The 13451-nt window shown below is 39.8% G+C and overlaps 1 protein-coding gene across 1 annotated transcript in view; it reads right to left on the reverse strand.

Moving 5' to 3' along the window:
• The window catches only part of chn2 (chimerin 2), a 91864-nt gene that overhangs the window by 32679 nt on the left and 45734 nt on the right, over positions 1-13451 (reverse strand). The window contains exons 3-5 of the mRNA XM_060921797.1: positions 6330-6385; positions 5879-5910; positions 1478-1591 (exon numbers count right to left, since the gene is read on the reverse strand). Coding sequence (XP_060777780.1) covers positions 1478-1591; positions 5879-5910; positions 6330-6385 — 202 coding nt within the window. The remainder of the gene's footprint in view (positions 1-1477; positions 1592-5878; positions 5911-6329; positions 6386-13451) is intronic.

Below are 13451 nucleotides of genomic sequence, written 5' to 3' on the forward strand. Positions count from 1 at the left end.
GTAAAGATGGGGAGGGGTTCACTGCTCTGTGAAAGACTGCGTGAGCAAAACACTGCAACAATTTAAGAATAACGTTCCTCAATGTAAAATTGCAAAGAATTTGTGGATCACATCATCTATGGTACATAATATCATTAAAAGATTCAGAGAATCTGGAGAAATCTCTGTATGCAAGAGACAAGGCTGAAAACTGACATTAGATGTTTGTGATCTTCAGGCCCTCAGGAGACACTGCATTAAAAGCAGACACGTGTCTGTAGTGGAAATCACTGTATGGGCTCAGGAACACTTCAGAAAACCATCGTCTGTGAAAACAGTTCATTACTGCATCCACAAATGCAAGTTAAAACCAGATATAAACAATATCCAGAAACACCAGCACCTTCTCTGGGCCCGAGCTCTTTTACGATGGACTGAGGCGAAGTGGAAAATTGTCCTGAGGTCTGACAAATCAAAAGTAGAAATTCTTTTTAGAAATCATGGACCCCACATCCTCCAGGCTAAAGAGGAGAGGGACCATCCGGCTTGTTATCAGTGCACAGTTCAAAAGCCAGCATCTGTGATGGTATGAGGGTGCATTAGTGCACATGACATGGGTAGCTTTTACATCTGGGAAGGCATCATTAATGCTGAATGATATAGACACGTTTCAGAGCAATGTGCTGCCATCCAGACAAAATCTTTTCAGGGAAGGCCTTCCTTCTTTCAGTAAGGCAATGCCAAACCACTTTCTGCACATACTACAGAGTTATGCAGTTTTAATAAGAGAGTCCAGATGCTAAACTGGCCTGCCTGCAGTCCAGACTTGTCTCCCATTTAAAACATTTGGTGCATTATGAAGCACAAAATATGACAAAGGAGACCCCGAACTGTCGAGCAACTGAAACTGTATATCAGGCAAGAATGGGACAACATTTCTCTTTCAAAACTACAGCAATTGGTCTCCTCAGTTCCCAAATGTGTACAGAGTGTTGTTAAAAGTAGAGGTGATGCAACACAGTGGTAAACATGCCCCATCCCAACTTTTCTGAAACGTGTTGCTGACATCAAATTCAAAATGAGCCTACATTTTTCAAAAAAGAATAAAATTTCTCAGTTTCAACATTTGATATGTTGTCTTTGCACTATTTTCAATGAAATACAGGGTTTCCATGATTTGCAAATTATCGCATTCTGTTTTTATTTATAGTTTACACAGCGCCCCAACTTTTTTGGAATTGGGGTTGTACTCAATTTATACACACTCAGGAGAACAAACAGGATATGAACACTGCTAGATTCAACGAATACCAAATTTCTTGAGAAAATGCTCCTACAAACTATTCATGAATAAATTGGTTCATGTTCAGCTTGATAAATGAGAATCATGGCGTAATGACAGGATGTGCAGTCATTAGTGGGTGTAAACATGTGGTATCTCGATGAAAATATGCCTTTGTGAACATCTGTTTGATGGTGTGCATGTGTGAGCACATACCTTAATGCAAGTGTAAACGTTCCAGGCTGCCGTTGACTCTCTCTGATGAGGTAAGCCCCCTCAGCTCCACCCAGAAGCTCATCTGCCTGCTCTCTAGAGATCAGCCCATGGAACCTGCACCAAGAAACCCCCCCAAACACAATCACATTTCCTTACATACATACAAATACACTCGCTCGATCACACATGCTTAATACACACTTGTTTCATTTGGGTGAAGAGCAGCTTTTGTTGAACGGTCACTATTTTTGCCTGGAACGCTGAGTGGATCAGTATAGACAAGACATTTTCACTGACTGATTCACAGGTGACGCACACATACGAGTCACTCAGAATATATAAACATTAACAAACTCCAAACAGTAGGAGTTCTGCTCCCATCTTTCCCCAGCCATATTCCAATAAATTCCACCCCTTGTGCTACAGTTATTCCCACCTCCTGTGTGAACATTGACGAGTAGCCAGATTCATGGAAATGGGGTTAACAGCAAAGCAGAACTAACATATCTGATGCTTACACATGGCTCAGATATACCCTGTGTTCAAAATCACTCACTCATTCACTACTCCCTACTCACTATATAGGGAATTCTATATAGAGGACTATATAGTGAGCTCATTGGTAAAATGAAAAAACACTTTCGAACACTACTCCGCCACGCTGTTATGTCATTACTGTACACGATTAAAACGTGCCAGATCAGTCGGCTGGTGGGTTTTCAAAATAAATACAACCCCAATTCCAAAAAAGTTGGGACGCTGTGTAAACTGTAAATAAAAACAGAATGCGATAATTTGCAAAATCATGGAAACCCTGCATTTCATTGAAAATAGTACAAAGACAACATATCAAATGTTGAAACCGAGAAATGTTATTCTTTTTTGAAAAATATATGCTCATTTTGAATTTGATGTCAGCAACACGTTTCAGAAAAGTTGGGATGGGGCATGTTTACCACTGTGTTGCATCACCTCTACTTTTAACAACACTCTGTACACGTTTGGGAACTGAGGAGACCAATTGCTGTAGTTTTGAAAGAGAAATGTTGGCCCATTCTTGCCTGATATACAGTTTCAGTTGCTCGACAGTTCGGGGTCTCCTTTGTCATATTTTGTGCTTCATAATGCGCCAAATGTTTTAAATGGGAGACAAGTCTGGACTGCAGGCAGGCCAGTTTAGCATCTGGACTCTTTTACTACAGCGTTATGCAGTTTTAATATGTGCAGAAAGTGGTTTGGCATTGCCTTACTGAAAGAAGGAAGGCCTTTTCTGAAAAAGATTTTGTCTGGATGGCAGCACATTGCTCTGAAATGTGTCTATATCATTCAGCATTAATGATGCCTTCCCAGATGTAAAAGCTACCCATGTCATGTGCACTAATGCACCCTCATACCATCACAGATGCTGGCTTTTGAACTGTGCACTGATGACAAGCCGGATGGTCCCTCTCCTCTTTAGCCTGGAGGACGTGGTGTCCATGATTTCTAAAAAGAATTTCTACTTTTGATTCATCAAACCTCGGGACAACTTTCCATTCTCCCTCAGTCCATCGTAAAAGAGCTCGGGCCCAGAGAAGGTGGCGGTGTTTCTGGATATTGTTTATATCTGCTTTTAACTTGCATTTGTGGATGCAGTAATGAACTGTTTTCACAGACGATGGTTTTCTGAAGTGTTCCTGAGCCCAGACAGTGATTTCCACTACAGACACGTGTCTGCTTTTAATGCAGTGTCCCCTGAGAGCCTGAAGATCACAAGCATCTAATGTCAGTTTTCAGCCTTGTCTCTTGCATACAGAGATTTCTCCAGATTCTCTGAATCTTTTAATGATATTATGTACCATAGATGATGTGATCCCCAAATTCTTTGCAATTTTACATTGAGGAATGTTATTCTTAAATTGTTGCACTGTTTGCTCATTTGCAGTCTTTCACAGAGCAGTGAACCCCTCCCCATCTTTACTTCTGAGAGATTCTGCCTCTCTGGGATGCTCTCTTTATACCCAATCATGTTACTGACCTGTACCAATGAATCAAATTAGTTTTTTTTTTTAGCATTACACAACTTTTCAGTCTTTTGTTGCCCCTGTCCCAACTTTTCTGAAACGTGTTACGGACATCAAATTCAAAATGAGCATATATTTTTCAAAAAACAATAAAATTTCTCAGTTTCAGCATTTGATATGTTGTCTTTGTAATATTTTCAATGAAATATAGGGTTTCCATGATTTTCAAATCTTCACATTCTGTTTTTATTTACGTTTTACACGGTGTCCCAGCTTTTTTGGAATTGGGGTTGTACATGCATGTATTTTTGTGATAAATCCATATACTGAGCACATTTCCCACATTAATAAATACAAAGTACTTTGTGTCTGCTGCATCTTTGAGTTCTTTTAAATCAAGGCTGAATAGTTTCTTCTTTGCCACCGCCTTTTATTCAATCCAGTTTGAGGCTTTTGATTAATTCCTCACTCTGCACTGTAACTTTTATTCTTGTATTTTATCCATCTTATTCTCTTTTAGCTTATTTTCTATTTTCTTACTATTTTTAACTGTACTTGAATGTCTGTTTATAATGTGTTTCTTCATCCGTTCATTCACCCCAACACACTTTTTTTCCTTTCAGCCCGACTGCAATGCATGATGGTATATATTGCTTGGTTAGTGACCATCGGTTGTACACTACTTTTCACGGTGCATTGTGGGATACTACAAGTCCACTATATAGGGTGTAATAATTCTCACTATACATTCGGACAGCACAACAAAATGGTGAACTCACTAAATAGTCCACTATATAGTGAGTAGCGAGTGATTTCGGACACAAGGATAGTCTGAATTGCTGGTTTAAACTGCACCATATAAAAAAAAAAAAAAAAAACATGCTGCGTTTCCCATGGCAACAGAACCACCCTCTCTACGCATGTCACTGAACCTTAATTCACACCTGACGTGAAATAAGATTGGGAACATTACGGATATCCCACAGCTGGACTGCATACAAAGCACACATTTGTATTCATTCTCGTTTCATCTGTTGGTATAATGAGAGTCCTTTCAATTTATTAAAAAACAAAAAAACCTGTGCTCTGCAAATACAGTTCACACAATAAAACACATTGTTGTCCACTGACCCTAAACTGGTTCACAACATACAGTACCATTCAAAAGTTTGGACACACCTTTTAATTCAGTAATTTTTCTTCATTTTTATTAATTAAGACACACTTCGTGACAAAGTAATGATGGACGTCGTTTCTCTTTACTTAGTTGAGTGGTTCTTGACATAATATGGATTACTACAGTTGTGGAATAGGGATATTTACTGTATTATTATTATTTACTGTTTGATCTCAAATGCATCAAGAAGGCAAGAAACTGCACTAATTAACTTTTGATGAGACAGACGTGTTAACTGAAAAGCGTTCCAGGTGACTACCTCATGAAGCTGGTTAAGATAATGCCAATATATATAATAGTCATCAAGGTAAACGCTGGCTACTTTGAAGAAACAAAATATGAAACATATTTTGGGGGGGGTTTTTAGCACTTTTTTGTTAACCACAAAATTCCATACATGTTCTATATGTTACTCCGTAGTTTTAATGTCTTTTGGTGTCGAAAATACTCAAAATACAGATAAACCTCTGAATGAGTAGGGGTGTCCAGACTTCTGACTGGTACTGTATATAGCAGAAACTGAAAGTTTGTGATCTGAGTGACTCTCTATAAAGTTTATGTGAAAATGAAACCGATGTGGCATGCAGTAGGATAATCAGGGTTGTGTTTGTTTGTTTTTTTAAATTCATGAAGGTCATTTAAGTCATAGAACTGGCACGTACTGAAACTATTTGTGGTTAAGATGCAATTTGTTCTGTGACACAAACATTTTTCATGTGAACTGGCCTTTATCCGTTCTATCTACCGACGTTGGTATTTGCCTGATATCAGTAACTTGGAGCCCTTTCTTGCTTCTATCTGCGATTGTAATTTATGGACTGTTAGACTTTAATATAGATTTTAAAATATTTTATCCAAGTTTATCCATTTTATTTTGACTACCAACTAAAAATAAATAAATAAATGATTTTTTTAGAAGATCAAAATGCTTGTAAAGTACAATATATTCAATAGAACATTGTGTGTTCAACTTATGTGCCAAACTAAATTTATGATCAAAAATGAGACAGAATCTAATAAATACTAAAATCATGGTATCTGTCAGCCCACGCTCTCTCTCTCTCTCTCTCTCCCTCATTCATATTTGCTTTTATTAGCACCCACACAGTTGAGCTCTAAGACATCGAATTCCATTTATAGTTGACGTGCCTCACCCGCTCTCTGCTCGTCAGACTGGAAAAGAGAGAAGAAAAAGTGAAAATAATAAAATGAAACACTCACTCTCGGCCATAGTACTTGGGCCTGCTCCTGATCTGAAAAAGAAGAGGCAAAAAAAAAAAAAAAAAGACAGAAAAACTGAACTGGTGCAGGCAAACATGTTTATATCTCCCAGTACACGCTTTCCTAAATCTCATTTTGCATAGACAAGTCTCTACAAATCCAGTTTATGCTCAGTAACAGCTTCAAATGAAAGGCTGAGCGCACAGTAAGCACCAATATTAATTGCTGTATATCTAGTAACATCCACTATATCATTAGGGCTATTGAGTAAATCTAGCTCATATACTGTATGACATAAGAATATGGAATATGGACATAAGAATGAAGTGTCTACTAAGGAGTATAGTTATTTATAAGCTCCATAAGCAGTTACACAGGTAGGATTTCACAGAGAAGTGATTTACGAACATCACCTATACAGCCAAATGTAAGGGCATGCGACTTTACTGACCTCCTGTGGACATGTTATTCTCTTTGGTCTGGGCGCTTCCTGCTGTAGCTGGTACACTATGACACACACACACACACACACACACACACACACACACACACACACACACACAGTTTCTAAATGCAACTGTAAGAATAAGTTATTGAGCATCTCTGTCATTCTAAAATTGTCAGTTTAAAGCCATTACACTTCAATAAGATGTGCTGATATTCTACCATGCATGACATTCTTGTTGAAGACACGAGGCTTGTGTCGCGAGTTTAATCATCTTTATACTACATTACATTGCCACAATATCCAGTGATGTTTACCCCAATTATATTACACTGCCAGACCTGCAAACCTTTTAGCTTTGCAATTTATCAGAGTACGCCTGTATGCATTATTGCTCAAAAACATGTCAAAACAGTAGCCTGTTTCTCCCAAATAAATGAGATGAACCAATAAACATTAACCCGGAATCATTGGTGCAGGTGTTTTGAACTTTCTGATATTAACCAACACCACCTGAAAGTCCCTCCCCCTTCCCCCATCTCACATGCTCTTGACTGTACTCGTACGATGCCTTCATTTCTGTCACGGTAAATGAAGAAAATTGAGATAATTTATATGAAATAAAATCTAGCAATGTACGTTTCGACTTGTCCATCCTTCAGCAAGTACAGCCCCCCTCGGAAAGTATTGGAACAGCAAGGCAAATCCTTTTGTTTTTGCTATACATTGAAGACATTTGGGTTTCAGGTCAAAAGATGATTAGGTGACATCAGAATTTCAGCTTTCATCTTGGATTCACTTAAGCAGCTTAGAATATCACCTTTTGTTTGAACCCACCCATTTTTTTTCCTTTTCAAGTGATCAAAAAATATTGGAACACATGACCGACTGATTAGATTAATCGTTTCAACAATTAAATAGCTCTGAATGTTCTGGTTTGAGCCCTGGACTTTGCCTGTGAAGACCGCATTTGTTGCTAAAAATGATAAACCAACATGTCAAGAGAGTCGTCTTTGGGAGAAAAGCAAGCCATAGCCATTTTGAAGCTCAGAAAAGAGGGAAAATGATCAGTCATGGGCAGCATGGTGGTGTAGTGGTTAGCGCTGTCGCCTCACAGCAAGAAGGTCCGGGTTCGAGCCCCGTGGCCGGCGAGGGCCTTTCTTTGTGGAGTTCGCATGTCCTCCCCGTGGGTTTCCTCCGGGTGCTCCGGTTTCCCCCACAGTCCAAAGACATGCAGGTTAGGTTAACTGGTGACTCTAAATTGACCGTAGGTGTGAATGTGAGTGTGAATGGTTGTCTGTGTCTATGTGTCAGCCCTGGGATGACCTGGCGACTTGTCCAGGGTGTACCCCGCCTTTCGCCCGTAGTCAGCTGGGATAGGCTCCAGCTTGCCTGCAACCCTGTAGAACAGGATAAAGCGGCTAGAGATAATGAGATGAGATGATCAGTCATTGCACATGCATTGGGCATTGCCAATACAACAATGTGGAATGTCTTGTACAAGAACGAAACCACTGTTGTACTAAGAACCAGACATTGAACTGGTCAGCCTTGGAAAATCAACAACAATAACTGATGACAGAAAACCTTGTGAGAGCTGTGAAGAAAAACCTCAAAACAACAGTCAGTGACATCAACAACCTCTACAGGGCAGGGGTGAAGGCATCACAATCTACCATTCCAAAAAAAAAAAAAAAAAAAAAAAAAACCAACCACATGACTTTGAGAGCAGAAATACCGAGGCCGTACCACAAAATGTAAACCAGTCAGTCATCAGCAGTAAGAGTCAGAAAACCAGACTGAAATTATCAAATAAATACAAAAGTCGTGGAACCAAGATTAACCTCTATCAACGTGATGGAAGTGTGAAGAAAGAAATGATCTACTCATTATCCAAAACATACGAGCTCACTAGTCAAGCAAAAGGTCATGGTTTGGGCTTGCATGGCTACTCCTGGAATGGGTTCACTGATCTTTCTTGATGATGTAACTCATGACTGTAGCATCAGAATGACTTCATTAGTCTACAGAAACATTCTGTCTACCAATTTACAGAGAAATACATTCATTCAATCTAATTGGGAAGGAACTTCATCATGCAGCTAGACAATGACCCAAAGCACACAACAAAGGACTTCAGCAGGGGAAAAAGTGGAAGGTTTTAGACTGGTCATGTCAATCACCAGACCTTAACCCAAAACACCTCCTGAAGAAGAAACTGAAGGGAGACACACATACCCCCCCCCCCCCAGCAACTTAAAGAAGCTGTAGTACAAGCCTGGAAAAGCATCACAAAAGGAGAATGCAACAGTTTGGTGATGTCAGCGGGGTGCCAGCTTGATGCAGATATGCAATGGAGTATTTAAATAATATTGGCTGGCATTAAGTGGCATCATATATTCCATTCAGCTAGCATGATATTGAACGAGTTGAAGACAAGTCTAGCTGAATGGAATACATCTGATATACCACACACAAAAAAAGCCAACCCATATTCATCTCATCTCATTATCTCTAACCGCTTTATCCTTCTACAGGGTCGCAGGCAAGCTGGAGCCTATCCCAGCTGACTACAGCGAAAGGGGGGGTACACCCTGGACAAGTCGCCAGGTCATCACAGGGCCGACACATAGACACAGACAACCATTTACACTCACATTCACACCTACGGTCAATTTAGAGTCACCAGTTAACCTAACCTGCATGTCTTTGGACTGTGGGGGAAACCGGAGCACCCAGAGGAAACCCACGCGGACACGGGGAGAACATGCAAACTCCACACAGAAAGGCCCTCGCCGGCCACGGGGCTCGAACCCGGACCTTCTTGCTGTGAGGCGACAGCGCTAACCACTACACCACCGTGCCGCCCGCCAACCCATATTATTATTATTATCTCATCTCATTATCTCTAGCCGCTTTATCCTTCTACAGGGTCGCAGGCAAGCTGGAGCCTATCCCAGCTGACTACGGGCGAAAGGTGGGGTACACAAGTCGCCAGGTCATCACAGGGCTGACTATTATTATTATTATTATTATTATTATAATAATACTCAATCATTATATTATTATACTCGATTGAAGAATAAGTTTTGGTAGCCTTTCGGGTGCTCAACACATCTTTCTCTTCAAAATTGTCTCAAAATCTTCTGTATTTAACAAAGCAAACCTGGTGGCCATGTTTTTTTACAAACTGTCACAGTTGCTTGCTAGCACAGAAATTTTACATGTAATATGCATCTTATAACATTTTCAATTCAATGCGACAGTTTACCGTGGACACCGCTGGCAAACAAAGATGCTTCTGCACATGCGCAGAAGAAAACGCTCATTGAACATTCGCATCAGCTCTGATGTGTGATGTCATGTTGTCTTGACAACCGTGTAACATCGTAAACCATATTTCAACCCTCATTCTCCATCGGGTAGAGTGACATAACACACATAGGATAAGCGATATGCTAACAATATTGCATGCCATCAAACCAAATGAATGCAACCTGCTAGAAGGGAATAGAACACGTTTTTATTCCATCAAAAAAGTGTCCTGTATGGATAATAATACGTGTTATTTACTTTAAGACTATCTGTTCCTATACATTTGCGCACCTAAACATTTTGTGATCTGCTACCAGAGGAGCTATGTGTCAAGTTAGCACATCTAGATGAAAATACTGTATTAGGAAATGAAAGCTGAAATATCTATCATATCATTCAGCTTTTGATCACAAACCCAGATGTCTTTAGTGTATAGTAAAAACAACAGAGTTGGCTCTACTGTTCCAATACTTTCAGAGGAGACTGTATATAATTAACAATCAGTTAACTGCACTCATCAGTATAACGCCACGGAAATATTTTGGCCAAAAATGGTGCTTTTGTTTTTCAGCTAAACTAGAAAGGACAAATTGTTCACCTAAACAGATTAAATGGGTGTGCAACAAAGTGTCAAATGTAACACTTCATCCATCCATCCATCCATCATCAGTAACCGCTTATCCTGTACAGGGTCACAGGCAAGCTGGAGCCTATCCCAGCTGACCATGGGCAAGAGGCAGGGTACACCCTGGGCAAGTCACCAGGTCATCGCAGGGCTGACACAGAGACACACAAAACATTCACATTCACACCTATGGTCAATTTAGAGCCACCAATTAGCCTAACCTGCATGTCTTTGAGTGAACTGGAGCACCTGGAGGAAACGAGGAAACGGGGAGAACATGCAAACTCCATACAGAAAGGTCCCTGCCGGCTACTAGGCTTGAACCTGCTGTGAGGGGACAGTGCTAACCACTACACCAGTGTGCCGCCCCCAGCACTTTATAAATAATGTTAATGATGATAATTAGAAAGTGATTAAATATGATACTCTGATTTGTTTCCTGTGCATGTCAGTGCTCTGACACAATCAACAGCAGCATCAACAGAGAAAACGTCAGCCTTGTAAAAGGGTCATATATGGAAAATGTACTTATTGCATTTTATATATGCATTATTATTATACAGTGGTGCTTGAAAGTTTTTGAACCCTTTAGAATTTTCTATATTTCTGCATAAATATGACCTAAAACATAATCAGATTTTCACACAAGTCCTAAACGTAGATAAAGAGAACCCGGTTAAACAAATGAGACAAAAATATTATACTTGGTCATTTATTTATTGAGGAAAATGATCCAATATTACATATCTGTGAGTGGCAAAAGTATGTGAACTTTTGCTTTCAGTATCTGGTGTGACCCCCTTGTGCAGCAATAACTGCAACTAAACGTTTCCAGTAACTGTTGATCAGTCCTGCACACCGGCTTGGAGGAATTTTAGCCCATTCCTCCATACAGAACAGCTTCAACTCTGGGATGTTGGTGGGTTTCCTCACATGAACTGCTCGCTTCAGGTCCTTCCACAACATTTTGATTGGATTAAGGTCAGGACTTTGACTTGGCCATTCCAAAACATGAACTTTATTCTTCTTTAACCTTTCTTTGGTAGAACGACTTGTGTGCTTAGGGTCGTTGTCTTGCTGCATGATCCACCTTCTCTTGAGATTCAGTTCATGGACAGATGTCCTCACATTTTCCTTTAGAATTCACTGGTATAATTCAGAATTTATTGTTCCATCAATGATGGCAAGCCGTCCTGGCCCAGATGCAGCAAAACAGGCCCAAACCATGATACCACCACCACCACCATGTTTCACAGATGAGATAAGGTTCTTATGCTGGAATGCAGCATTTTCCTTTCTCCAAACATAACGCTTCTCATTTAAAGCAAAAAGTTGTATTTTTGTCTCATCCGTCCACAAAACATTTTTCCAGTAGCTTTCTGGCTTGTCCACGTGATCTTTAGCAAACTGCAGATGAGCAGCAATGTTCTTTTTGGAGAGCAGTGGCTTTCTCCTTGCAACCCTGCCATGCACACCATTGTTGTTCAGTGTTCTCCTGATGGTGGACTCATGAACATTAACATTAGCCAATGTGAGAGAGGCCTTCAGTTGCTTAGAAGTTACCCTGGGGTCACTTGTGACCTGGCTGACTATTACACACCTTGCTCTTGGAGTGATCTTTGTTGGTCGATCACTCTTGGGGAGGGTAACAATGGTCTTGAATTTCCTCCATTTGTACACAATCTGTCTGACTGTGGATTGGTGGAGTCCAAACTCTTTAGAGATGGTTTTGTAACCTTTTCCAGCCTGATGAGCATCAACAACATTTTTTCTGAGGTCCTCAGGAATCTCCTTTGTTCGTGCCATGATACACTTCCACAAACACGTGTTGTGAAGATCAGACTTTGATAGATCCCTGTTCTTTAAATAAAACAGGGTGCCCACTCGCACCTGATTGTCATCCCATTGATTGAAAACACCTGACTCTAATTTCACCTTCAAATTAACTGCTAATCCTAGAGGTTCACATACTTTTGCCACTCACAAATATGTAATATTGGATCATTTTCCTCAATAAATAAATGACCAAGTATAATATTTTTGTCTCATTTGTTTAACTGGGTTCTCTTTATCTACTTTTAGGACTTGTGTGAAAATCTGATGATGTTTTAGGTCATATTTATGCAGAAATATAAAAAATTCTAAAGGGTTCACAAACTTTCAAGCACCACTGTACACCCATCCTACTGGCCTTAAACCTGAAATGGTGGAAATGCTCACTTTCCTGTCATTTTCACTGCAATTCGTTCATCTATATAATTCACTTGTTTATTGTGATTTTTAAAAATGGTAACTTGTGAGCAGTGAAAAAATTAATCACACGTGCCTAGAAAACGTACAAATATTTGTCCTCCTTCCTGCAACCCATTAGTTACTTGAGCGCTGTTCCTTGCTGTCCTTCTGCGTTTTCCCTTTAATTCGCCACCAAGTGCTATGTTTAAGCAGAGAACAGTGTACGACTTCACAATGTCACTATTCTGTTGGTCTTTTGCAGTCTCTCTCTCCCTCCAACACAAAAGATAAATCACAGTGGATTGTATGAGGGTGATTATTTTGGTGCAGAATGCCCTCAGCCACATGCAGCATATTTATTTATTTATCCTCTTTGCTGGAACTCAGAAGTACACAAGCATAATGCTGTCGGCATAACAAGGCAAGCGAGTGGATATGGATTATACGTGTGTACCTGGGCGTGTTGGGAAATTCACTAAAAAAATGAACTGCATTATGAGAGCTGATTGATCAGGGTTTCAGGTTCAGAAGGTATTGCTTCGCTTCACGTGTCTGCTTCTCCTCTCCGTCTAACTATAAAATATTCATTAGCTTAACTACTAAGGTTAACGCCAGTTAATGATCACCTTTGCCAACGGACTTCCGTAGCAATAGATCACACATTATAAAATTTCAGGTTTCCCCATTTTTGAGAGTTCAGCTTTTTGATTCAGGAGCAGGGAGTCTCCTTTCCTCCGTTTTGGTATTTATGTACTGTTTTATTTGAATTTCACCATTTTGAATTGTTTTATTCCTTTTTATACCCTTCATCTCCTTATGCTTATTTTTATACTTCTATTTCCACTCATCTTTTATCATGCGTGTTCTGTTACATTACGTTTAAGCATTTCAATTTTTTTTTTTTTTTTTTTTGAACACAGCACTTTGAGCTAGCACATGCATGTAAAAGAGCCCTA

The sequence above is a fragment of the Neoarius graeffei genome, chromosome 5, assembly GCF_027579695.1.
Source record: "Neoarius graeffei isolate fNeoGra1 chromosome 5, fNeoGra1.pri, whole genome shotgun sequence".
NCBI lineage: Eukaryota > Metazoa > Chordata > Actinopteri > Siluriformes > Ariidae > Neoarius > Neoarius graeffei.